The sequence below is a fragment of the Oncorhynchus tshawytscha genome, linkage group LG25, assembly GCF_018296145.1.
Source record: "Oncorhynchus tshawytscha isolate Ot180627B linkage group LG25, Otsh_v2.0, whole genome shotgun sequence".
Classification (NCBI taxonomy): Eukaryota; Metazoa; Chordata; class Actinopteri; order Salmoniformes; family Salmonidae; genus Oncorhynchus; species Oncorhynchus tshawytscha.
The window spans coordinates 15687931-15712609 of NC_056453.1; the positions used below are offsets into that span (position 1 = coordinate 15687931).

The 24679-nt window shown below is 46.0% G+C and overlaps 2 protein-coding genes across 11 annotated transcripts in view; one reads left to right on the forward strand and one right to left on the reverse strand.

Annotated features, from left to right (window-relative positions):
- Nucleotides 1-8702, forward strand: part of LOC112224310 (calcium/calmodulin-dependent protein kinase type II subunit gamma) — a 37778-nt gene extending 29076 nt beyond the window's left edge. For 2 of the 10 annotated variants that reach the window (XM_024387798.2, XM_042306007.1), the window contains 10 exons: nucleotides 867-907; nucleotides 1100-1183; nucleotides 1561-1599; nucleotides 1686-1731; nucleotides 1930-2013; nucleotides 3803-3952; nucleotides 4269-4344; nucleotides 4437-4531; nucleotides 6136-6372; nucleotides 6455-8702. In XM_024387798.2, coding sequence (XP_024243566.2) covers nucleotides 867-907; nucleotides 1100-1183; nucleotides 1561-1599; nucleotides 1686-1731; nucleotides 1930-2013; nucleotides 3803-3952; nucleotides 4269-4344; nucleotides 4437-4531; nucleotides 6136-6368 — 848 coding nt within the window. In that variant the 3' untranslated portion in view covers nucleotides 6369-6372; nucleotides 6455-8702. The remainder of the gene's footprint in view (nucleotides 1-866; nucleotides 908-1099; nucleotides 1184-1560; nucleotides 1600-1685; nucleotides 1732-1929; nucleotides 2014-3802; nucleotides 3953-4268; nucleotides 4345-4436; nucleotides 4532-6135; nucleotides 6373-6454) is intronic. The other 8 variants (XM_042306008.1, XM_042306009.1, XM_042306010.1 and 5 more) reach the window with 4 other exon arrangements.
- A 10346-nt stretch (nucleotides 8703-19048) lies between these two features.
- Nucleotides 19049-24679, reverse strand: part of LOC112224769 (neurotrypsin) — a 32809-nt gene continuing 27178 nt past the window's right edge. Inside the window, exons 5-14 of the mRNA XM_042306016.1 lie at nucleotides 24442-24620; nucleotides 24191-24338; nucleotides 23878-24056; nucleotides 23663-23804; nucleotides 23210-23433; nucleotides 22967-23108; nucleotides 20926-21213; nucleotides 20716-20838; nucleotides 20250-20521; nucleotides 19049-20067 (exon numbers count right to left, since the gene is read on the reverse strand). Of these exons, the coding sequence (XP_042161950.1) occupies nucleotides 19445-20067; nucleotides 20250-20521; nucleotides 20716-20838; nucleotides 20926-21213; nucleotides 22967-23108; nucleotides 23210-23433; nucleotides 23663-23804; nucleotides 23878-24056; nucleotides 24191-24338; nucleotides 24442-24620 (2320 nt within the window). The 3' untranslated portion in view covers nucleotides 19049-19444. The remainder of the gene's footprint in view (nucleotides 20068-20249; nucleotides 20522-20715; nucleotides 20839-20925; nucleotides 21214-22966; nucleotides 23109-23209; nucleotides 23434-23662; nucleotides 23805-23877; nucleotides 24057-24190; nucleotides 24339-24441; nucleotides 24621-24679) is intronic.

Here is a 24679-nt window from a genome sequence, read left to right on the forward strand (position 1 = left end):
CTGAATGGAAGCTATGCACCTTTGGAACTGTTGTTGATGTGGATGCTGCATGGCTGGTCCACTGCGTGTTCCAGCCGTTCCGCTGTGTGATATATAAAGTGCATGGCATGGAACAGCTCTGATCAAGGCTGCAACCCCAAGTCGGAGCAGCTGTCTGCTCCGCCCGCCGCTCCGATAGGGTGCAAGACTGTTCCCTGTCGATACTGCCACACAGTAAGAACACACACACCAGCAGTGCACGAACCACCACCGACAACTGATGCCTGCTGCCTAAAACATGTCTCCCACCCTCCCTCCCTCTCCTTGTTTCTCTCACTCTGATAATGCACCACTGAGACTTCTCTTTCCATCTCTTTTCTTCGCCCTCTCTCCCACTTGTTAACGGAAGGTAAGGAACCCCAAGAGATTGCATGCATCCCAGAATTGCGTGTGTGTGTGTCAGTAACACTTAAAAAGCAGTTGGGACAGCAGCAAAGTGAAATGCTTTAGATGAGACCGGAGTGAGATGACTGACTGGAGCCTCCTAAAGGAAATCAATAGTTTACAGTAATGTGACTAAACATCCGCCTCTTCTATAGCACGCTCATTCTCCCTGAAGTGTGCGCTTGTTCCCTCCCCTTCGTGGAATAGAATGCCTCTGGTGTCTGGAATATGGTGGGGATGCTCCCTTTAGTCCATGTTCACGCCAATCCAATGCTTTTAAGTCCCTGAAAGGGTAGTTAAGTGCACACTGCCGGCAGAAGGCGTAGAGAATCAGACTGCGGTCTAGGAGTGGTTGATGCTTGACTTGGACCAGGTTGGATGGGAATAGGAGAGATGTTTGAAGTCCAGTGCAACTCTCTTATGCTGTATTCCCCTCTTTACAGCATGCAAAAGTTTACTGAACAAGAAGGCGGACGCTGCTAAGGTAATGGGTGAAATCTGATGTCATGTAGCTGTCACACACACTCCCTCTTCCTCTCTCTCTCTCTTTGGCTGACAGGGCTAGTGAAGAGTGTTTGATTTCTTGATTTAGTGGACAATTAAAGGCTGTTGTATTTATAGAGGTAAATGAAGAAAGATATTACTCTCTTCAGTTTGTTAATTTTGTGTGTCTCAGCCCACGACCAACAACAACAGTAAGAACAGCATCGTGAGCGCTATAAATGCCATGAAGGACAACAGCATGGCTGCCTCACAGATGGTACAGAACCTTAACCACCTCTCATCCCATGTTCCCCTCCTCCTAGTTCCCTAACCTTCTAGCACCCTAGCCTGCTCTCCACCCTCCATGACCCTCATTGTATCTCTCTTCCTAGCACCCTAACCTCCTAGCACCTTAAAGTCCATACTCCCTTCCTAGCCCCCTAACTCGGCCCCCTAACCTCCATTCTCTTCCCAGTGGTCTTTTGTCTCTGTTGGCTGGAGTCTAAGATTGTTTCATGTTTGACCCTTCACAAACCTCTAACCCCTTCCCACACCGGCCTACATCTTAATATCAACTCGAACCCTAACCCCCAGGCACTTGTACAGACCTGGGTGTGTAACCAGATTTGTAACTCTATGCTCCTCTTCTACCAGGAATCTCAAAATACAGTGGTTGCTACTGATGGGATCAAGGTGAGGGTGTTTGTGTGCAGAGTTAGGTTAACAACATATGAATAAGGCTCACTATGTGTTATTAACCCCCCCCCCCCTCTCTCTAGGGTTCTACAGAGAGTTGCAACACAAATGAGGATGAGGATATGAAAGGTAGGGAAATTACACTTATCTATCTTCTCCGCTTGCTTGCTCTTCTCTCTCTCCTTTTGCTTTGTTCTCTCTCTGTGATCTAACCATAGTTTCTGATAGATCTTCCTGTGCTCTATAGCTAGCAGTGTGTGTGTGTGACTCACCTGTGTATATGTTTGTGTGTGTGTGCATTATTTGCGTGTGTGGGTTCTAATCTAGGGGACAGTGTTGTGATGATGAGTCAGGGCAGTGCTACAGAGGAGATGCCCTCCCTTCTGACCTCGTCTGACAACTCGCCTGCCAGTAAGTGTTTTTCACGGCGACCACAACTTTTCGGGGATGTCCCTGGCAAAGACCCCACTCTTCCTGACCTTTGTGCCTCTTTTCCCCTCTGCGTCTTCTGACCTGTGTGTGTCCCTCTTTTTTCTGAGCCTTCAACATTGGGAATCTCTCCTGTACCCCCCTTTTTTCCCCCTTTTTTTTTGCTGTTTCCCAAACCATTCCTTTCCCCTTCCTCTCACCCCTCTGCCTTCCATTTGCACATTCACACTTGCCTACACCACATGCACAAGTGCTCCAAAGCTGAGTAGTTTTTCCACTATAGTCATTTTAGAAAATAAAAACCTGCCGAGTCACTCTTATCTTAAAAAGTGTGACAAGTTACAACAAGTGATGTAGATTTTCACCAGATTGTCAGAGAGAACTCCATTGGTAACTACCTAGCTAGCTTGTAATCCTGGAAGTGTAGCCAGCCCTATGATAATAATTGTTAGTAGTGATGGGGAGAATCAGTACAGTTACATATCGCAATATTATTTTTGCATGATATATCGATGTTTGACTTCGGTGTTTTTCATCCTATAGCTTGTTTTCTTTTAAAAATCTTTTTTAATAGTGGGCCAACATGTTTTCAGCACTTATTTCTCTGACTGATCATAACTGGTTTTCTCATGGTTCTCTTGTCTCTCTGCAGCAGCCATATAGTAAGCATTATATTTAGAACTTCAAATCGCTAAAATGAAATCGCAGTATCGAATCGTAATTACATGTCATATTGGCACCGAAGTCACTTGATAATGTTGTATCGTGAGGTCCCTGGCAATTCCCAGCCCTAGTTGTCAGCTAAGAAACTGTAACGTTAGCATAAAAATGTTTGGGGTTAAGATGGAATTGGCTGATGTCATTGAAATGAACAGATTAAAATGAAACTCGATTTCCAGATGAGTTTCAAAAGAAAATAACAATTACATTTATGCATTTTGGAGTAGATTTTCCTTTTTTTTTTTTTTGTCACTTTGTCACTTTGTCACTTGCATTTGTTTGCGTCCCATTTCAAGGCTTGGCACGTGACAAAATGTAATACCTCCCAAATTAAGTATTTCACTGTTTACTGAAGTTTTATATCTTGTAAAACGACAAGGGGAATGTATATATATTTATTAATGCTTGATTATTATTTAAATGTAAAACATGAATTGCATAATTTAAGTCATGAGTGTGTCCGGAAGTTGATGGGTTTATTGGATTTCTCACCATTCTGAAAGTCACCCTCGCGTGTTAACAAAGGGCCCTCTGAGCGAGTTGGTTGGGGCGAGGGGCTGGTTTGATATTCAGTCTCTACTCTTATTTCTCTCATCTTCTCCTCTCTCGTCATCCTCCGGTGTTCTAGTGTTATCCTTCTCTCTTTTCATCTTCCTCCCACAGTGTTGCTCTTTTCTCCCCCATCTCACAACGCTGCTCTCCTATTGGCCAGTGCTCGTGCAAGCGCTGAACCAATGGCAGGCATCGGTTCTGCTTCTCAAAGTGCTGCTTGGACATTCGTCCTTTGTGTATTGTCAGTTTTCATAGAAGTGTGTTTCTGCACTGTGATAGAATATAATAGAGTGAAGTTGAGTAGAATGAAGGGACATGTAGTTTAATATCACGCGATCTAGTCAGTAAATTTCTTAATCAGCTGAGCTTCTCAGAGCCCCCCGAACAGTCTGTCTGTTTCAATGTCTTAGCGAACTAACATCATTCATTACTGTTCATGTGTGCACGCGTCTGACTGCGTACGTGTGTGTGTGTGTTGACCGTGCGTTGTGTGTTCCAGCTGTTCCTCTGCATGATGTAAAGCGCATGGCGTGGAACAGCTCCGATCAAGGCTCCAACCCCGAGTCGGGGCACGCTCAATCTGCTTCCCCTGCTGCTCTGCTAGGGAGCAACACTGTCCCTGTCACAGTCAATACCACCACACAGCACAGTAAGAATACACACCAAGGGAGAGACACAGTTACATGCGCTTATACAAGGAAGGTACTGTATGCACACCACATAGAACAGACACACAAACCCATGACAGAGTTGGAGCACCCACTAGTATGGAGTTGTCCATTGTTAGCTGTCAGAGAGAGAAAAGGGAGAGAGTGGAATACATAGAAAGAGTGAGGGAAGACCGTACAGCTATAGTGGAGGGTGAGTAGTGAAGTTGCTCCTATTTAGCTAAATCGCTGAACTTCCATCTCTCTTCTCCCATTTTTGTTCTCTTCCCCCCTTTCTCTCCCTCTCTCTCCCTCTAGCTCGTAAGCAGGAGATCATCAAGATAACTGAACAGCTGATTGAAGCTGTGAACAATGGAGACTTTGAGGCCTACACGTGAGTACAGCTATGTTGTTTCACACGTCTGACTACTGAATTACTAGCGTTAGTCTCTTTCTCTCTCGCTCGCTCTTCTCCTCCCCCATCAGGAGGATCTGTGATCCAGGTCTGACCTCCTTTGAGCCTGAAGCTCTGGGGAACCTGGTGGAGGGCATGGACTTCCACAAGTTCTACTTTGAAAACCGTGAGTCTCTCTCTCTCTCTTTTGTTCTGTCACACACAGTGCATTCGGAAAGTTTTCAGACCCTTTGACTTCTTCCTCATTACGTTACAGCCTTATTCTAAAACGTATTAAATCATTTTTCCCCCTCAATCTACGCACAATACCTCATAATGAAAAAGTCGAAAACAGGTTTTTAGAAATGTTTGCAAATGTATAGATTTTTTTTTAAACGGATGCCTTATTTACATGAGCATTCAGACCCTTTGCTATTAGACTCGAAATTGTGCTCAGGTGCATCCTGTTTTCATTGATCATCCTGGTATGTTTCTAGAACTTGATTGGGGTCCACCTGTGGTCAATTCAATTAATTGTACATGATTTGGAAAGGCACACACCTGTCTCTATAAGGTCCCACAGTTTGACAGTGCATGTCAGAGCAAAAACCAAGCCATGAGGTCGAAATAATTGTCAGTAGAGCTCTGAGACAGAATTGGGTCGGGTACAGATCTAGGGAAGGGTAAAAACTATTTCTGCAGTATTAAAGGTCCCCAAGAACACAGTGGCCTCCATTCTTAAAAGGAAGAAGTTTGGAACCACCAAGACTCTTCCTAGAGCTGGCTACCCAGCCAAACTGAGCAATCTGGGGAGTATGACCTTGGTCAGGGAGCTGACCAAGAACCCGATGGTCACTCTGACAGAGATTGAGAATTCCTGTGTGGAGATAGGAGAACCTTCCAGAAGGACAACCATCTCTACAGCACTCCTCAGTAAAATGCACATGATAGCCTTTTGGAGATGCCCAAAGGCAAAGGACTCTGACCATGAGAAACAAGATTCTCTGGTCTGATGAAACCAACATTGAACTATTTGGCCTGAATGCTAAGCTTGTCTGGAGGAAACCTGGCACCATCTACAGTGAAGCGTGGTGGCAGCATCATGCTGTGGGGATGTTTTTCAGCGGCAGGGACTGGGAGACAAGTCAGGATCGAGGGAAAGATGAACGGCGCAAAGTACAGAGATCCTTGATGAAAACCTGCTCCAGAGCGCTCAGGACCTGACTGGGGTGTAGGTTCACCTTCAAACAGGACAACGACCCTAAGCACACAGCCAAGACGACGCTGGAGTGGCTTCGGGACAAGTCTCTGAATTTCCTTGAGTGGCCCAGCCAAAGCCCTTAAACCCCATCATACATCTCCGGAGAGAACAGAAAATAGCTGTATAGCGACGCCTCATCCAACCTGACAGCTTGAGAGGATCTACAGAGAAGAATGACAGAAACTTCCCAAATACAGGTGTCCCAAACATGTAGCGTCATACCCAAGAAGAATCTAGGCTGTAATCACTGCCAAATGTGCTTCAAAGTACTTATGTAAATATGATATTTCCGTCTTGTATTTTTAATACATTTGCAAAAAATGTACACAAACCTTGTTTTGCTTTGTCGTTATGGGGTATTGTGTGTGGATTGAGGGGTAAGAAATGATTTCATCAATTTTAGAATAAGGCTGTAACCTGACAAAATGTGAAAGTCAAGGGGTCTGAATAATTTCATGCAAACACACTTCCATACAACGAATGAGTTCAGCAGAAAGATCCAAACATGTTTTATCTTTGTGTTCCTACAGTGCTGAGTAAGAACAGTAAGCCGGTCCACACCACCCTGCTGAACCCCCACGTTCACCTGATTGGAGAGGAGGCTGCCTGCATCGCCTACATCCGCCTCACGCAATTCGTCGACGGTCAGGGACGCCCCCGCTCCAGCCAATCGGAGGAGACCAGGGTGTGGCATCGCCGTGACAGCAAGTGGCTCAATGTCCACTTCCACTGCTCTGGGGCTCCGGCCGCACCGCTGCAGTGAACTGGTACACACACACACACACTTACTTACACTTACTTTAGAACATTCAAAGGGTTAAAAGTTCTCGCTCTCTCTCTTTCTCTCAGGTGTCCAAACGCTCCAGGCTATTGGAGTGTGAGTTTTGGGGCGTGTTTTCGGCGTGTGTTTTGGGAGCGTGTCCTCTTTGTGGGTTGACCAATGCCAGGAGCCCGGCCGGGCAAGACTGCACCCTCTCCACAACACCAACCAATCCAGTCTCTCCTTTGATCCGCTGGGGGCCGGCCAAGTGTGGATTCCGCCCCTGTGGGATGATGCATGCATCTGACGGCCAATAGGAGGGCTCGTCCTTTGACCTCTGACCCCTCCCACCCGGCAGCCATTTTGTCTCCCGTCCATGGCCGCCATTTTGAGATGAGAGGAGCGGGGAGGAACGGGTTCATGAACTTGTGATGACAGTTATGAGAATGAGTATACAGTGTAATATATGACTAGTACAAGAACACCCAACCCTAACAAGCATTTATATATACGATGAGAGGAGAGTGTGTGATGGTAGTAGATGACATGTTGGAAAAAAATGATCTCCGGAGCAGGAATTGCTCTCTTTCCCAGAGAATGTAAATGGAGAAATCCCAAGCAGAATTCTATATGGAAGGACAGTTGTTTCAATCAGAAATATGTAAGAACCTGATGCGAGAAACTTAATATCAAAAGGTGAAGCACCAAAGTGTTGAACTTTAGGCTTTGTACGAGTTTTTTTTTTTTTTTTTTTTTTTTTAAGAGAAGGTAGTGGTGCTTTCGAGAGCACTGTTTCTGTTGTTTTTAGCCTTGTGTTTATGTTGCGTTTCTGTGGACTGAGTCTGTAGTCAATTTTAAGCGACTGAGTTAAAAAAAAAAAAGTTTTGTGAAAGTGAACTTGCAGTATGTACCTGCTGTCTGTTTTATCGTTCTGCAGTGGGAGATGGCAAATTTGGGGGAAAGGCATCTGCATTTGAAATGTTTTCCTTCTTCCTCTCCCCTTTTCTTGTCCTCCTTTTTTTTGTCCCTCCATTCTCTGTTTCTCACTCCCACCCCCTGGCTGTGTTTACATGGTGTGTGTGTGTGATTGTACATAGCATGTACGTGTGTCTAGGAGTCACTCAGAGTGCATGACAAAGGGGTGGAAACTTGTCTAACACACGCTAACCGGCTCTAGTCCCATGTCCATGTTACTGACACCATTTTGACAACCTCTGACATCCACACACACACACATGGATACCAACACATACACCTCCCAAATTCTTATTTCAACCTGATGTTCTGAGCTGTCAGTCTCATAATATCCTGTGTAAATACACACTGTGACGTCAGGTTTTGTAACCTATCTTCACCACTGCAGTGCCCACGGTGAAACCCTGGCACTGTTGTTTGTGTTTTCGTCCCATCATTAGTAACTGTCTCTCTCTGTTTGAGCAGTCTGTTTATCTGTGTGAATGTGTGTGTGTGTGTGTGTGTGTGTTTATATATATATATATGTGTGTGCGTCTCTGTTTGTTGGTTTGGGTTTTCTTGACAGTAAAAAAAAAAAATGTTACTCTGCTTTTTGGAAAGTTCTGCATTCTATACACGCGCACACACTAAAGTTAGGCCAACTATTAAACTGATCAGACCTAGCTGGTTCGAATATAACAGGGATGGAAGGGACTGAATTCAGATCAGTTGTTGAGAATATAAATCTGTTACACACACACACAGGAGGAAATGGAGGGTAAACGAGGAGACAACTGAATTTTTATTGATTACCAGTAAATTCATTTTATTTCTCCCAGACAGTGGGATTTTAGTCCTTATATTGCCCATTCAGGTGGAGAGAAGTGTTCAGAGAAGTATTTATGGAGTAAAACCAGAGAGCAATGTATGCATGTTTCAGTTTAAGCATCTCCACCGTGCACCTACCTGAACTAGGACGGAGGATAAGGGTATATATTAACTATCATATTTGCATATTTTGAAATGAAGAAAAATGAAAAACTCTGCCTCCGTCCAGCATATTAAATAGGTGACAGATAATAAAATAAACAAAAAAAATACTATTTAATTACAAAAAGGATTGAGGAGCCTTGGCTTGTTATGAAGCTCATTGTCATTACTCTCCCTGCGTTGTGATGTTAACCTGTCGGGCTGCGCTTTCTTTCCCCAGCAGTCGTTGGATGCTGGAGTTTTTTTGCATGATCATGATGTACGGTAAATTAAAATCATGAATTGAGGACGATCAAATGTTTGTCTAATTGTTAGTAGGTCCTTTATCATAGCTTTGTTATTCTTCAAAACTTGGATCTTGAAAGTATTTAATAAAAATACTATTTCAGCACAGTTTTGTCTCCGTGTCTCTTTTAACGTAAAACTAGGGGCTAGATGATATCAGGCCTGCGCTAGCCGCCATCCACACAGCGGATATTTTGGAGGTGGAACTGCGTTAGAGCTGTAACATCCACAAGCGGCTCCTAGCGTTGGCTTTTCGCGGAAACTGCATTGGATTCTACGAAACCACCCAATTTTATAATCTGACAAAATCCTATGCAGTGGCCTTAATTTGTGCAGCTGCATTACAAGTTCAAAAACGGAATTGTATGATGTTCTGTTGTCTACACCTCGATTAGACTGATAGGCTATACATCCACCCACATCCAAATGTACATGATAGCATGCATACGTCTCCCATTTCTATCTCTGTTTTGAAGTTCTAACTGTAGGGATAATAAGGGAGTGGTTTGTGGCGTGAGCAGCCACTCGCCTATTTGTCAGCTCACAGCAGTTACACTTCCAAAACTGCTAACGATTTTTAAGGCTTGATCTGATTAAATCGAGGCCTAGGTGTTCCAATGTCCTGCGAACCCTAAGAATGCATGCCCAGTAGATTGCCTCAAAGTGGTGTGCTAGGGAGGGCGTAGTGTCTGCTGGTTTTTCCTTTCAATTAAGACCGAGACAATAATTAGTGACCGTCATTCATCAATCAAGTACAAGGGAAGAGCGAAACCCAGCAGACACTTGGCCTTCTGTGGAATGAGTTTGACATGTGCCCTAAAGCTATTAATAGTGTGTCTGTCTGGCCTTTTAAGTATCATTTAAAGCTTTCCTGTCCTGGTTTCATGGAGGTGACTCTAGCCTATGCCTATTTAGGGCAGTATTGGAACCTTATTTAAGGCAGACTGTATACTCCTGTGTGTAACCTTATTTAAGGCGGAGTGTGTATTCCTGTGTGTGTCTGAGATGTAGGACAAGTCTCTTGGCCCCTGTCTTTCTCTGTGATTAATGAGGACACTGCTGCAGGTCAGCTTCCAACACACACACCACCACCACCATCAAATACACACGTTCATGAACACACACGCGTATACTAGTACTGACACACAGGTTTTACCAACCAACCTACCATCACCTTTCCAGCATGCTATTTATCTCTCTGGCCATCTGCCTCTATCGCTCTTGTTCTCTACCTTTTCTGTCTTCTCAAAGGTCACAGACATGTAGAGACGAGCTGGGAATAGAAAGCCGGCGCTCATTCTCAAGTCATTCCTCATGTCTCTCATCTTGTCGTCTTCCCGCCTCCTCCAAATGTCAGAGGGAAAAGAGAAGGTCCGAGGGTCCTCCTCCACCAGTCTTGACACGCTTGAATTACTCTCCTTGTTCACTGACTAGATCGTGATATTAAAGTACATGTCCCTTCATTCCACTCCCTGCTCTACTTTACTCTATTATACTCTATCACAGTGCAGAAACACACCGTCTCTCTATGAAAACTGACAATACACAAAGGATGAATATCCAAGTAGCACTTGAATGTCCAAGCAGAAGAGGAAAGACTATTGAGAATTACCCCTGGTCTCCACAGGGAACTTTAGTCATATTGTCATTGTTCAATCTGACCTGGTGCCCTGGGCTAAAATGCAGCTCTCAAGGTCAGCCACTGAAGAACAGTACTATCTGAGGCCAAAAGGGGGCGTTAGCGCTTCATATACTTAGAAGAACAGGGAACAGATTAGTGTCAATAAATGCAGAAAACCTGCCCTTTCTGTCAGATGAATGGTGCATGATTCTGTGGAATTAGATAACATATTTCGAGAGAGAACTCGATACCAGTCACTCATTCCTTCTTAGAGCTTAGTCAATTATGTATTCTGTTTAACCTTCACATTAGATGAAACAGTCTACCATCAACGTTCGACATCTTGATATACATTGAGAATACAAAACATTAGGAACACCTTCCTAATATTGAGTTGCGCTCCCCTTTGCCCTCAGAACAGCCTCAATTCGCCGGGCATGGACTCTACAAGGTGTTGAAGGCAGTCCACAGGGATGCTGGCCCATGTTAAATCCAATGCTTCCCACAGCTGTGTCAAGTTGGCTGGATGTCCTTTGGGTGGTGGACCATTCTTGATGCACATGGGAAACTGTTGAGTGTGGAAAAACCCAGCAGCGTTGCAGTTCTGGACACTCAAACTGGTGTGCCTGGCACCTACTACCATGCCCGGTTCAAAGGCATTTAAATATTTTGTATGGCCCATTGTCTCAATTGTCTCAAGGCTTAAAAATGATTCTTTAACCTGTCCTCTCCATCTACTCTGTTTAAAGTGGATTTAACAAGTGACATCAATAAGGGATCATATCTTTCACCTGCATACCACTGCTGGCTTGCTGCTGAAGCTAAGCAGGGTTGGTTCTGGTCAGTCCCTGGATGGGAGACCAGATGCTGCTGGAAGTGGTATTGGAGGGCCAGTAGGGGGCACTCTTTCCTCTGGTCTAAAAAATATATATATATATATCCCAATGCTCCAGGGCAGTGATTGGGGACACTGCCCTGTGTAGGGTGCCGTCTTTCGGATGGGACGTTAAACGGGTGTCCTGACTCTCTGAGGTCATTAAAGATCCCATGGCACTTATCGTAAGAGTAGGGGTGTTAACTCCGGTGTCCTGGCTAAATTCCCAATCTGGCCCTCAAACCATCACGGTCACCTAATAATCCCCATTTAACAATTGGCTCATTCATCCCCCTCCTCTCTCCTGTAACTATTCCACAGGTCATTGCTGCAAATGAGAACGTGTTAAATAAAAAATTCACCAAGTCAGTCTATGTCATGTCCCTAATGTTTTGTACTCTCAGTGTACATAGCTAGGCAAACAGAACATGATGTAGGATGAACAGTTTCAGTTCTCCTCTCAACAAGTTTACTAGGCCATGTGACTGACAGAGCTCCTCAAAACTCTCCTCACATTCACCACACACAGCTCAATGTGATTACTGATCTCAGACCAGTCCTTGGTGTTTGGAAGGGTACACTGGGATGGGGAACTTTGGTGAAGGTGGTCCTTAGTGTGTGAGAGCTGCTTCTCTTCAGTGAATCTAGCCTGGAATTTTTCAATAGAGTGCACCCGATCGGTGAAGACCTGCATGCTATCTGTCCTCTCTCTCTCTCTGCATCTCTCTTGCTGAGCACTGAGCACTATTGAATGCCCTGATTCATCTGGAGATGCTCCTGAATCATCTGGATTCACTCCTGGATCATCTGCTGTACTTGTGCCTGTCTTCCCCAGTTCAGCTTTCCTCTCGCCAAACCTCCTCTAGAAGGACAGTGTGGTGAGTCTTGTGGTCTGTCTCAGTACAGAACTGAAACACACACGTGTAGTCGGTCCTACAGAACAGCTCCGGAAGTCTGTCGTGCTTCTTACACATCCTGTCTTCCAGGTTCTCCACAGGGTCAATTACCTTGTGTCTCTTCATGCTTGCGACTCTCTTATGAGGCTGCAGGTGCATTTCACAGAAAGAGATCAGACACTCCAGGTAGGACTTCAGGGCCTTGCACCTTGTTCCAGTGCAGATGTCACAGGACACTTCTCCAGGCTTGGCAAGGCTTTGGTCCGTGCTACCGGGAGCTTTCAATTACACTTAAACGGACTTCCTGAACTGATCAGCAATCTCAGCAAAGCAAGTATGTACACTGAGACCAGGGCCCGGTTTCCCAAAATCATCTTAAGTCTATGTTCGTCTTCGAACCAAAGGATGGTTTCAACGACAAACTTAGTTTTAAGATGCTTTTGGGAAACAGGGCCCATGGTCTCTTGTTTGAAGGCCACTTACACAGTGGTGACTGGCACAAGTCAGTATCCACTAAAACCGGCCTTGCAGAAGTTGTGTCCACATGTGGTGACTGGCTCAGTGAACACATCCAAACAGTTGGAGCACTGGAACTGATCTTCAGACAGGAAACTGCTGGGGGACGCCATTTCTGCTGTGCAGGTTAAGACCATTGCAATAAATGTTACGTAGTCCACCTTTTTAACATGCAATATATCAGGATCCCTCGGTTGCTGAGAAACAGTCACTGGTGTAGGCTCTCCTACCATTGCGTCTTCAGCTCTACTCGCTCCTTCCACTCTTTTCACCTCCTCCACTGGATTCTCTTCCTGTCTGCATACACTTGACACGTGTCCAAATCTTTTGCATATATGGCACTGAAGGGGTTTGTGCACAAAGGCTCTTACAGGCTATCTCATATAGCCCAACTCATACAGTATAGCCCAACATGAGAAGGGAGAGACTCTTCACACAGTTGAAGTCGGAAGTTTACATACACAGGTTGGAGTCATTAAAACTCGTTTTTCAACCACTCCACAAATTTCTTGTTAACAAACTATAGTTTTGGCAAGTTGGTTAGGACATCTACTTTGTGCATGACACAAGTCATTTTTCCAACAATTCTTTACAGATTATTTCACTTATAATTCACTGTATCACAATTCCAGTGGGTCAGAAGTTTACATACACTAAGTTGACTGTGCCTTAAAACAGCTTGGAAAATTCCAGAAAATGATGTCATGGCTTTAGAAGCTTCTGATAGGCTAATTGACATAATTTGAGTCAATTGTACCTCTGGATCTATTTCAAGGCCTTCCTTCAAACTCAGTGGATAATGGGGAAATCAAAAGAAATCAGACAAGACCTCAGAAAAAAAGTTGTAGACCTCCACAAGTCTGGTTCATCCTTGGGAGCAATTTCCAAACGCCTGAAGGTACCACGTTCATCTGTACAAACAATAGTACGCAAGTATAAACACCATGGGATCACGCAGCCATCATACCGCTCAGGAAGGAGACACATTCTGTCTCCTAGAGATGAACGTACTTTGGTGTGAAAAGTGCAATCAATCCCAGAACAACAGCAAAGGACCCTGTGAAGATGCTGGAGGAAACAGGTACAAAAGTATCTATATCCACAGTAAAACGAGTCCTATATCGACAAGGAAGAAGCCACTGCTCCAAATCCGCCATAAAAAAAAGACAGACTAAGGTTTGTAACTGCACAGATTGTACTTTTTGGAGAAATGTCCTCTGGTCTGATGAAACAAAAATATAACTGTTTGGCCATAATGACCATTGTTATGTTTGGAGGAAAAAGGGGGAGGCTTGCAAGCTGAAGAACACCATCCCAAACATCATGCTGTGGGGGTGCTTTGCTGCAGGAGGGACTGGTGCACTTCACAAAATAGATAGCATCATGAGGTAGGAAAATTATGTGGATATATTGAAGCAACATCTCAAGTCATCAGTCAGGAAGTTAAAGCTTGGTTGCAAATGGGTCTTCCAAATGGACAACGACCCAAAGCATACTTCCAAAGTTGTGGCAAAATGGCTTAAGGACAACAAAAGGTATTGGAGTGGTCATCACAAAGCCCTGACCTCAATCATATAGAAATTTTGTGGGCAGAACTGAAAAAGCGTGTGCGAGCAAGGAGACCTACAAACCTGACTCAGTTACACCAGCTCTGTCAGGAATAATGGGCCAAAATTCACTCAACTTATTGTGGGAAGCTTGTGGAACACTACCCAAAACGTTTGACCCAAGTTAAACAATTTAATGGCAATGCTACCAAATACTAATTGAGTGTATGTAAACTTCTGATCCACTGGGAATGTGATCAAATAAATACTGAAATAAATCACTCTCTCTACTATTATTCTGACATTTCACATTCTTAAAATAAAGTGGTGATCCTAACTGACCTAAAACAGGGAATTCTTACTAGGATTAAATGTCAGGAATTGTGAAAAACTGAGTTTAAATGTATTTGGCGACGGTGTATGTAAACTTCCGACTTCATCTGTACATGGATAGAGTGAATAAATTCATTTTATCTATCATACGGGTCAGTCAGCATGCGCCAACTACTCCACCTACTTCCTTAGGTGTTACATCTTCACACTTTATAGGCTGGCCCAGAGAGAACCGCCTTTATAGGCGCTCTGCTTTGAAGAGCCATACACAAAACATTCCACTCATATATCTTCTTTAGGCCCAATGTATGATTCTTCTGTTCCGCAGACACACATGAAATCCAAATGAACCCACTTCTTGTGACCCTCACTGACGCCACGTCACCCAACGCATCAATGACATTTAACTAGACTTCAAAAGGATCTCCCAGGTTACATTGGTCCAAAACTATCACTCCGACTAAAAACGAGTCTAGAGGTTTCCTGTTTTCCACCACAACTTTACTCCTCGTTTCCTTTCTTTTTCGCCCCCGTAAACCACTCATTCACACTTTTAGCCAATCGGTGTCCCTCAACTCCTGCTCTTAAAAGGGACAGTTCCCCCCCCCCCCAGGTGTTACTATGAGGTAAGGACCAGTACAGCCACATACAGCTCACCACAGGACCTACCCATCAAGCAGCTGTTTTATTAAAGAAAAGTCCACATCGAGACCAACACAGGACCTGCTCTCTTTTAATAGTCCACCATGTTTCATCACAGAGACAGACCCGTCAGAGGAACACACAGATGGTCAGACCATTTTAACATTTCTACTGAGTCAGACTCTTCACAGCGTTAAACAGAGACATGAATCCTCTGGCCGGGATTCAATCAAACCCGCAAAAGCATTGTTTACACAGTGCCTGCATTTAGAAACTACTGCTGCCTATATGCGTACAGACACTGTGTACAGTATGCAATGCGGGTTTGGTGGAATATGTCCAGCTATGGAAATACTGTATTTACATTGACTTAATATGATTCTCTGGACAGTGTTTTATTCAAGCATCAGGGAGGAGTCTCATGAAACGATTATATAGTATATACCATATCATGTTGTTACTGGATAGGTAGGCGTCTGTAGAGGATTCAAAAAAGAGGCATAGGAGCATTTCCTGTTTGAGAGAAACAATTAGTTATAGAATACAATATGCTACACAACACCAGGTCACAGCACACGAATGAGGAAGTCCATCCAGTAAAAAACAAGAACAGAAAACAATCATGGTCATATACTGTCTGGGGTTGGGAGCCATTGTCCCTAACCACTGCTCCTGGGTCATATCTTTTTGTATCCTCCCCAATGGCTAAGCTTTGGAGTTGGCTAATCTGATCCTAGATCGGTGGTTAGGGACAACTTCTCCCTCAAGCGTACGATAAATCATGGCTCTGAATATACGACAACATAGCCGTCTACTGGTTAGATCACACACATTCGCTCAGAGAACAGAGACGGGTACATTCAACTACAGGAAGTCTAACTGTTTGGCCATCGGAATAAGACAATAATTAATGCAACACACAAACAATCAGAACTATTTACAGACAATGTTAACAACTAGAACAGTTCAGGGAGATCAGTAGAAAATAATGAATATGATCCATCTATCCCTTGGCTCTATGGCTTTGACAGGAGAAAGAAGAGCATAGTACATTAGGAATAGAACAGAGTAGAGTACAGTAGCATACAATTGTACTGTCCTTTTTTTGTGATGTTGCAGTGCGGTTGAGAGGCACAGGGTATGCCACAGTGCAGGATCCCTGGAGCAATTTGATCTAACAGTAAAGTGTCTTGCTCAAGGGCACAGCGGCAGATGCAATCTGGGAACTGGAACCATTAAGCTCAGGTTACTGGCCCACACTTCAAGGCTTAACTGCTGTCCCCCAAGGAGTCCGGCTTTAAGCCCCCAAGAATGTCCAGTTTATTTGAAAGGAGAGAAGAAGTTGTCCAGTTCACATTCGAAGAAGAGAAAGTCCAGTCCATTTCCCAGGTAAATTAAATAGCATCTTCAGAAATACAACCGTGGTATTAGATGGTCCAGAACAGCTTTTGAAGAACAGCATTTTTTTTACCACTGGTTAAGGAATAACCAATCAGTCTGGATGGACTTTAAATAGGGCATCATAAGACCAATCATAAAAAAACCAACCCCACTGTCAGAGAAAAGACATGTCGTCTAGCTAAACATGATCAATATAGGATCCCACCTCCCCTCCACACACACTCATATGGCACCCATACGCGCGCACACCCCACAGCTAGTGTAACACACACTCCACAGCTAGCGTAACAAACACACCCCACAGCTAGTGTAACACACACACCCCACAGCTAGTGTAACACACACACCCCACAGCTAGTGTACACACACACCCCCACAGCTAGTGTAACACACACACCCCACAGCTAGTCTAACACACCCCGTAACACACACAGCTAGTGTAACACCCCCCACAGCTAGTGTAACACACACCCCCCCACAGCTAGTGTAACACACACTCCCCACAGCTAGTGTAACACACACACACCCCACAGCTCGCATATCACACACACACCCCACAGCTAACATAACACACACAAACCACAGCTAGTGTAACACACAAACCTCACAGCTAGCGTAACACACCCCACAGTTAACATAACACACAAGCACACACCACAGCTAGCGTAACACACACACCCCACAGCTAACGTAACACACCCACACCACAGTTAGTGTAACAAACACACCCCACAGCTAGCTACACACACACATACCACAGCTCGTGTAACACACACACACCACAGCTAGTGTAACACACACACACACACACACACACACACATCACACACACACCCCACAGCTAACATAACACACACACACCCACCCCACAGCTAGCGTAACACACACACAACCCACAGCTAGGGTAACACACACACACAACCCACAGCTAGCATAACACACACACCCCACAGCTAGCGTAACACACACACCCCACAGCTAGCGTAACACACACACAACCCAGAGCTAGCGTAACATACACACCCCACAGTCAGCTTAACATACACACACCAAACAGCTAGCAAAACACACACACCACAGCTAGCATAACACACACACACCACAGCTAGAGTAACACACACACCCCACAGCTAGCGTAACACTCACATAAACACACACACCCCACAGCTAGCATATCACATACACACCCCCACCTAGCTTAACACAGACACACAAACACACACCCCACAGCTAGCATAACACACACAAACCACAGCTAGAGTAACACACACACCCCACAGCTAGCGTAACACTCACATAAACACTCACACCCCACAGCTAGCATATCACATACACACCCCCACCTAGCTTAACACAGACACACAAACACACACCCCACAGCTAGCATAACACACACACACACACACACCACAGGTAGCGTTAAACACACAACCCACAGCTAGCGTAACACACACACACACCACAGCTAGCGTAACACACACACACCACACAGCTAGCGTAACACACACCACAGCTAGCGTAACACACACACCACACAGCTAGCGTAACACACACAACCCACAGCTAGGGTAACACACACAACCCACAGCTAGGGTAACACACACACACAACCCACAGCTAGGGTAACACACACACACAACCCACAGCTAGCATAACACACACACCCCACAGCTAGCGTAACACACACACAACCCAGAGCTAGCGTAACACACACACACCACACAGCTAGCGTAACACACACCACAGCTAGCGTAACACACACACACACACCACAGCTAGCGTTAAACACACAACCCACAGCTAGCGTAACACACACACACACCACAGCTAGCGTAACACACACACCACACAGCTAGCGTAACACACACAGCTACAGCTAGCGTAACACACACCACAGCTAGCGTAACACACACACACACAGCTAGCGTAACACACAGCTACGTAACCCACAGCTAGCATAACACACAAACACCACACAGCTAGCGTAACACACACACCCAACAGCTAGCGTAACATACACACACCCCACAGCTAGTGCTAACACACACACACTCCACAGCTAGCGTAACACACACACACACCCACAGCTAGGGTAAAACACACACAACCCACAGCTAGCATAACACACACACACCACAGCTAGAGTAACACACACACCCCACAGCTAGCTTAACATACACACACACACCCCCACAGCTAGCGTAACACACACAAACCACAGCTAGCATAACACACACACAGCTAGTGTAACACACACACCCCACAGCTAGCGTAACACACACACACAACACACAGCTAGCGTAACACACACACACAACACACAGCTAGCGTAACACACACACACAACACACAGCTAGCGTAACACACACACCCACACAGCTAGCGTAACACACACACACAACACACAGCTAGCGTAACACACACACACACAACACACAGCTAGCGTAACACACACACACAACACACAGCTAGCGTAACACACACACACAACACACAGCTAGCGTAACACACGCACCCCACAGCTAGCGTAACACACACACAACCCATAGCTAGCGTAACACACACCCCACAGCTAGCGTAACACACACAACTCACAGCTAGCGCTACACACACACCCCACAGCTAGCGTAACACACACACCAAACAGCTAGCGTAACACACACACACCCCACAGCTAGTGTAACACACACACACCAGAGATAGCGTAACATACACAACCCACAGCTAGCGTAACACACACACCACAGCTAAGTTATGATAATAATCAGACAGAGTTGACATGAATATTAGAGGTTTACATCGTCTGGGTCAGGAGGCAGAGGCAGAGGCAGAGGTAGAGGGAGAGGGAGAGGGAGAGGGAGAGGGAGAGGGAGAGGAGGATCTCTGATCTCTGATGTCTTTTCCTCTTTCTCTCCCTCCTTCTTTTCCAACATGTCCTCTTCCTCCTTTATCATCCATTCTTCCTTCTCTTCCTCGGAAAGTCACATGGCACGGCCGGTGAGCCAATGGCATGTCATCGATCAGACCAGGGCGTGTGTGTGAGTGACAGCTTCGCGGGTCTGGGAGTGTTTATCGTGAGTGTGTGTATGTGCATGCTGATTGTGTGTGTGTTTGAGCTCATTGTGAGTGTTGCTTTGCAGATTGTGGGTGTGAGTGTGTTTATGCTCATTGTGATCGTGTGTATGGATATTGTTGTGCTGTGTGTGTATGAATTGATCATCAGTGTGTGTGCTCTGCTCTTGGGAGTGTGTGTGTTGCAGCTCGTCATAAACGTATGCGAGTATGCTCCGCTCCTCCGTGTGTGTGAGCTCCTCGTGCTCCTGACTGTGTGTGTTCTGCTCCCGCTGTGTGACCTCCTCGATCCAGCGCCGGAACCGGCCGACCCGTGTGTAGAGTGCCGGGGTTGAGGGGTCGCTGCAACCGTAACCCCCGGAGACAATCCCGGTCAACACCCACCGCCCCTCATTTCCCTGGCACACCAGCCCGCCACCCCAGTTGCCTTGGCAACCGTTGTTCTTGTGGAGACGGCGTGTGTCAGGGGGGCTGCCGGCACATAGCGTGCCGTGGGAAGAGTAACCATCCCCATAACGCTTCTTACACTGCCATGACGACAGGAGGGGTACCCAGGACTGTAGCACAGCATCTGTGAAGGGACAAGGGGACGTGGTTAGAAGAAGAGTAAGAGATTGTGAGCGAATGGGGAGACTGGATGTACAGTAGGAAGGAGAGAGAGAGAAAAAAGTTGGCAATGCTAAACCACAAATCAATGTCCTCCGAGGTTGTAGTTGAGAGATCAGAGTTGAGGGAGTGGAAGGGGAGGCGTACCTGGGCCGTCCCAGCCTGCGGTAACCGCAGCGATGCAGGAGGAGGGGGTCTTGCCACCCGCAGTTTCCGGGGTGGGGAGGCAGGCAGCATTGGTGTGGGGGTCAAAAGTCAAACAGTGACCCTTGGGGCTGGGCACCCTCAGCAGGGCCAGGTCATGACCCCCAGGGCCCTGATCTGACCTGAACTTCCTGTGGACCACCACTTTCTCCAGGGTCAGAGTTCGGTGAGAACCCCCCACGCGCACAACGTAGTGGGACGGGTCAATACCAAACCTAGAGGATGGAGTGAGAGGGAGAGAGAGCGAGAGACAAAGGAGAGATAGGGGGAGTAAGGGTTTTGAAAAGGGGGACAGATAATTGGATGGGGAGAAATGTAGGCAGAGAAAGAAGACGTGAGCAACAAAAACTAGTGAGCAAACAAATGTCCGGAAAAGAGAGGAGAAAAGACCAAGGAGAAGTGCTCTCACCTGGTGAAGCAGTGAGCGGAGGCGAGGGCCCAGCAGGGAGTGATCAGAGTTCCGCTGCAAATAGGATGGCCATCTTTCCCCTCAGAACCCAACCACACTGACACCTGCCACGGCCACGACGTGCTAGAGGAGAGGGGGAGATGTGTATATGTGTTCTCATGTATGATATACTGTACTGCACATCTGAACAGTAGGTAAAGCTTCTCTTACCCGAGTATATTCTCTCCTCCTCCTCCCACTCCACTCTTCCTCTCGTTCCCTTCCTCCACAACCTTCCTCACTCCACAGGTGCGCTCACTTGGCCTGACTTGGCCCTCTGTTGCCTGGGGGGCGGGGTCACAGCTCACCGCTGCATCCTCTCTCTGTCTGCAGCCCTCAGGGCTCCGGCCCAGAGATGGACACTCCCCCAGGAAGTCCTCCTTCCCCCTACACCTCACCTGGTCCAGGTGGACGGGACCCTTTCCCCGACCGAACCCACCCACCACTACCGCATGACCACTGAGGGAGAGGGGGACGAGAAAGAGTGGGAGTGTGAGGATGATAGACTGAGATAATTGATAAGAAACATTGAAAATGCTAGATAGACTGAATACACAATTACTTCAACACACATACAGTTGAAGTCAGAAGTTTACATACACTTATGTTGGAGTCATTAACACTTGTTTTTCAACCACTCCACAAATGACTTGTTAACAAACTATAGTTTTGACAAGTAGGTTAGGACATCTACTTTGTGCATGACACAAGTAATTTTTCCAACAATTCTTTACAGACAGATTATTTCACTTATAATTCACTGTATAACAATTCCAGTGTGTCAGAAGTTTACATACACTAAGTTGACTGTGCCTTTAAACAGTTAATAACAGTAATTATGTCATGGCTTTAGAAGCTTCTGTTAGGCTAATTGACATCATTTGAGTCAATTGGAGGTGTACCTGTGGATGTATTTCAAGGCCTACCTTCAAACTCAGGGCCTCTTTGCTTGACATCAATGGAAAATCAAAAGAAATCAGCCAAGTCCTCAGAATTATTTTTTTGTAGACCTCCACAAGTCTGGCTCATCCTTGGGAGCAATTTCCAAACGCCTGAAGGTACCACTTTCATCTGTACAAACAATAGTACGCAAGTGTAAACACCATGGGACCACGCAGCCATCATACCGCTCAGGAAGGAGACACATTCTGTCTCCTAGAGATGAACGTACTTTGGTGCAAAAAGTGCAAATCAATCCCAAAACAACAGCAAAGGACCTTGTGAAGATGCTGGAGGAAACAGGTACAAAAGTATCTATATCCATAGTAAAACGAGTCCTATATCGACATAACCTGAAAGGCCGCTCAGCAAGGAAGAAGCCACTGCTCCAAAACCGCCATTAAAAAAGCCAGACTACGGTTTGCAACTGTACATGGGGACAAAGATGGTACTTTTTGGAGAAATATCCTCTGGTCTGATGAAACGAAAATAGAACTGTTTGGCCATAATGACCATCGTTATGTTTGTAGGAAAAAGAGGTGTGCATCCCAAACGTGAAGCACAGAGGTGGCAGCATCATGTTGTGGGGGTGCTTTGCTGCAGGAGGGATTGGTGCACTTCACAAAATAGATGGCATCATGAGGCAGGAAAATTATGTTGATATATCGAAGCAACATCTCAAGACATCAGTCAGGAAGTTAACGCTTGGTCTCAAATGGGTCTACGAAATGGACAACGACCCCACGCATACTTCCAAAGTTGTGGCAAAAGGGCTTAAGGACAACAAAGTCAAGGTATTGGAGTGGCCATCACAAAGCCCTGACCTCAATCCTATAGAAAATTTGTGGGCAGAACTGAAAAAGCGTGTGCGAGCTAGGAGGCCTACAAACCTGACTCAGTTACACCAGCTCTGTCAGGAGGAATGGGCCAGAATTCATCCAACTTATTGTGGGAAGCTTGTGGAAGTTAAACCATTTAAAGGCAATAATACCAAATGCTAATTGAGTGTACAGTATGTAAACTTCTGACCCACTGGGAATGTGATGAAATAAATAAAAACTGAAATAAATCACTCTCTCTACTATTATTCTGACATTTCACATTCTTAAAATAAAGTGGTGATCCTAACTGACCTAATACAGGGAATTTTTACTATAATTAAATGTCAGGAATAGTGAAAAACTGAGTTGAAATGTATTTCACTAAGGTGTATGTAAACTTCCGACTTCAACTGTAGGTCTGCACAGTAAAGCACACAGACACACACACTCACCTGTGGCCCAGCTGTCTGCAGACCACGGCGGCGTTCAGGTTGCTCCAGCCTGAGTCACAGATACTTCCCCAGTCTCCATGGAGATACACTTCCACACGACCTTCCTTATGGCTACCACCCCCTACCAGACGCACCAGGGGACCTGCAACACACAGACATGATACAAATCACATATTTCTTTGTAGTCACTGGGCCCCAGAAAAAAAGGGCTGGATGGAAGTTTGGCCATATTGTCAGGCTCACCTGTGGCAGGTGCAACAGCCGGGACCTCATTGGTCTCTTCTTCTTTAGCTCCGGCTCTGCAACGGACGCCCACGTCCTCTCCATGGGAACAGTCGCTACGGCCCCATATGCCATGGTGACAGTCCAGCAGGGATGACTCCGTTCCCTCACAACGAACGTCGTCCAATAGGATGAGCCCGTAACCCTCGCCAAACGTTCTGTCAGCCATGACGTCAGCATGGCCCCTAGTGGTGGACCACGAAATTACTTCAACTTAAAGGTACAACTTGGTAGTTTGATTACCATAAAGCTCCAACATTTATGATGATGTCATATCACTGAGTCTACCTTTAAAACATGAACAGAGTGGAGACTCCCTAGTTACAGGAATCAACAACAATGAAATTCAACACGGGCACTATTGTCTCTTCCAAGTGTGGCCATGTCTGCAAAGGAAAGTACACACCCACACACCTGTATCCGAGCTGTCGACAGACCACCTGTGCGTGTTGTTGAGTCCAGTGGTCGTCGCACACCGTACCCCAGTCCCCAGAGTGGAACACCTCCACACGACCCTCCCATGGACTGTCTCCTCCTACCAACCGGACCACACCGTCTGGAACACACACACACAGTCATTTGTGTGCATGTTATATCTGTTTTCAGGATGTGTGTGTGTGTGTGTGTACCTGTGTAGGGGCTGCAGGACACCCCAGCATCTTCCATATGGTCACAGTTGTGTTGTTCCCAGTCTCCATGAAGACACTGGTCCAAGAAGAGTTCATTTCCTGTACACCTTACGGCGTCCAATTGAATGGGACCTGAGCCCTGTCCGAAGTGGGCCCATGACCAGGCCTTCGCCACACCCCTAAACACATGTGTACATCAATGTGTCAAAACCACAATAATGACTCTCCCTCTAGCTGAGTATAAATGCTATTACAGATTCCTTCTGTCACCTCTCTCTCTTGTGCGCGCGTAAACACACACACACACACTCACCCGAAGCCCAGCTGTCGACAGACCACCTCTGCATCTCTGTCGTCCCATTGGTCATCGCAGACAGAGCCCCACCTACCGCCATGGAACACCTCAACACGCCCCTCAAAGTCTTCCTCTCCTCCAACCAATCGTAGAGGAGGACCACTGCCTAGAGGAGGAAACAATGACCCAATATGGATGCTAAGTAGAGTCAAGACGTAACAATATGCACTTTCTTTCCTTCTCTCTAGCTCCCGATGCTTTCTACTGACCTTCTGGTGGAGCACACACCACTCCTGCCTCGTTTCCATGGCTACAATCCCCGGTAACAAATGTCCTGCTCCGGCATTGGCTGATGGAGCTCTCATCACCACGGCAACCCAGCCGTTCATAGTGGAAGAGACCGGAGCCCGAGCCAAACCGGGAGTGCTGCAACGCTGTGCCGATCTCACTGAGGACACACACACACACACACACACAATCTTACAGATCTTCATCTTACAGATGAAA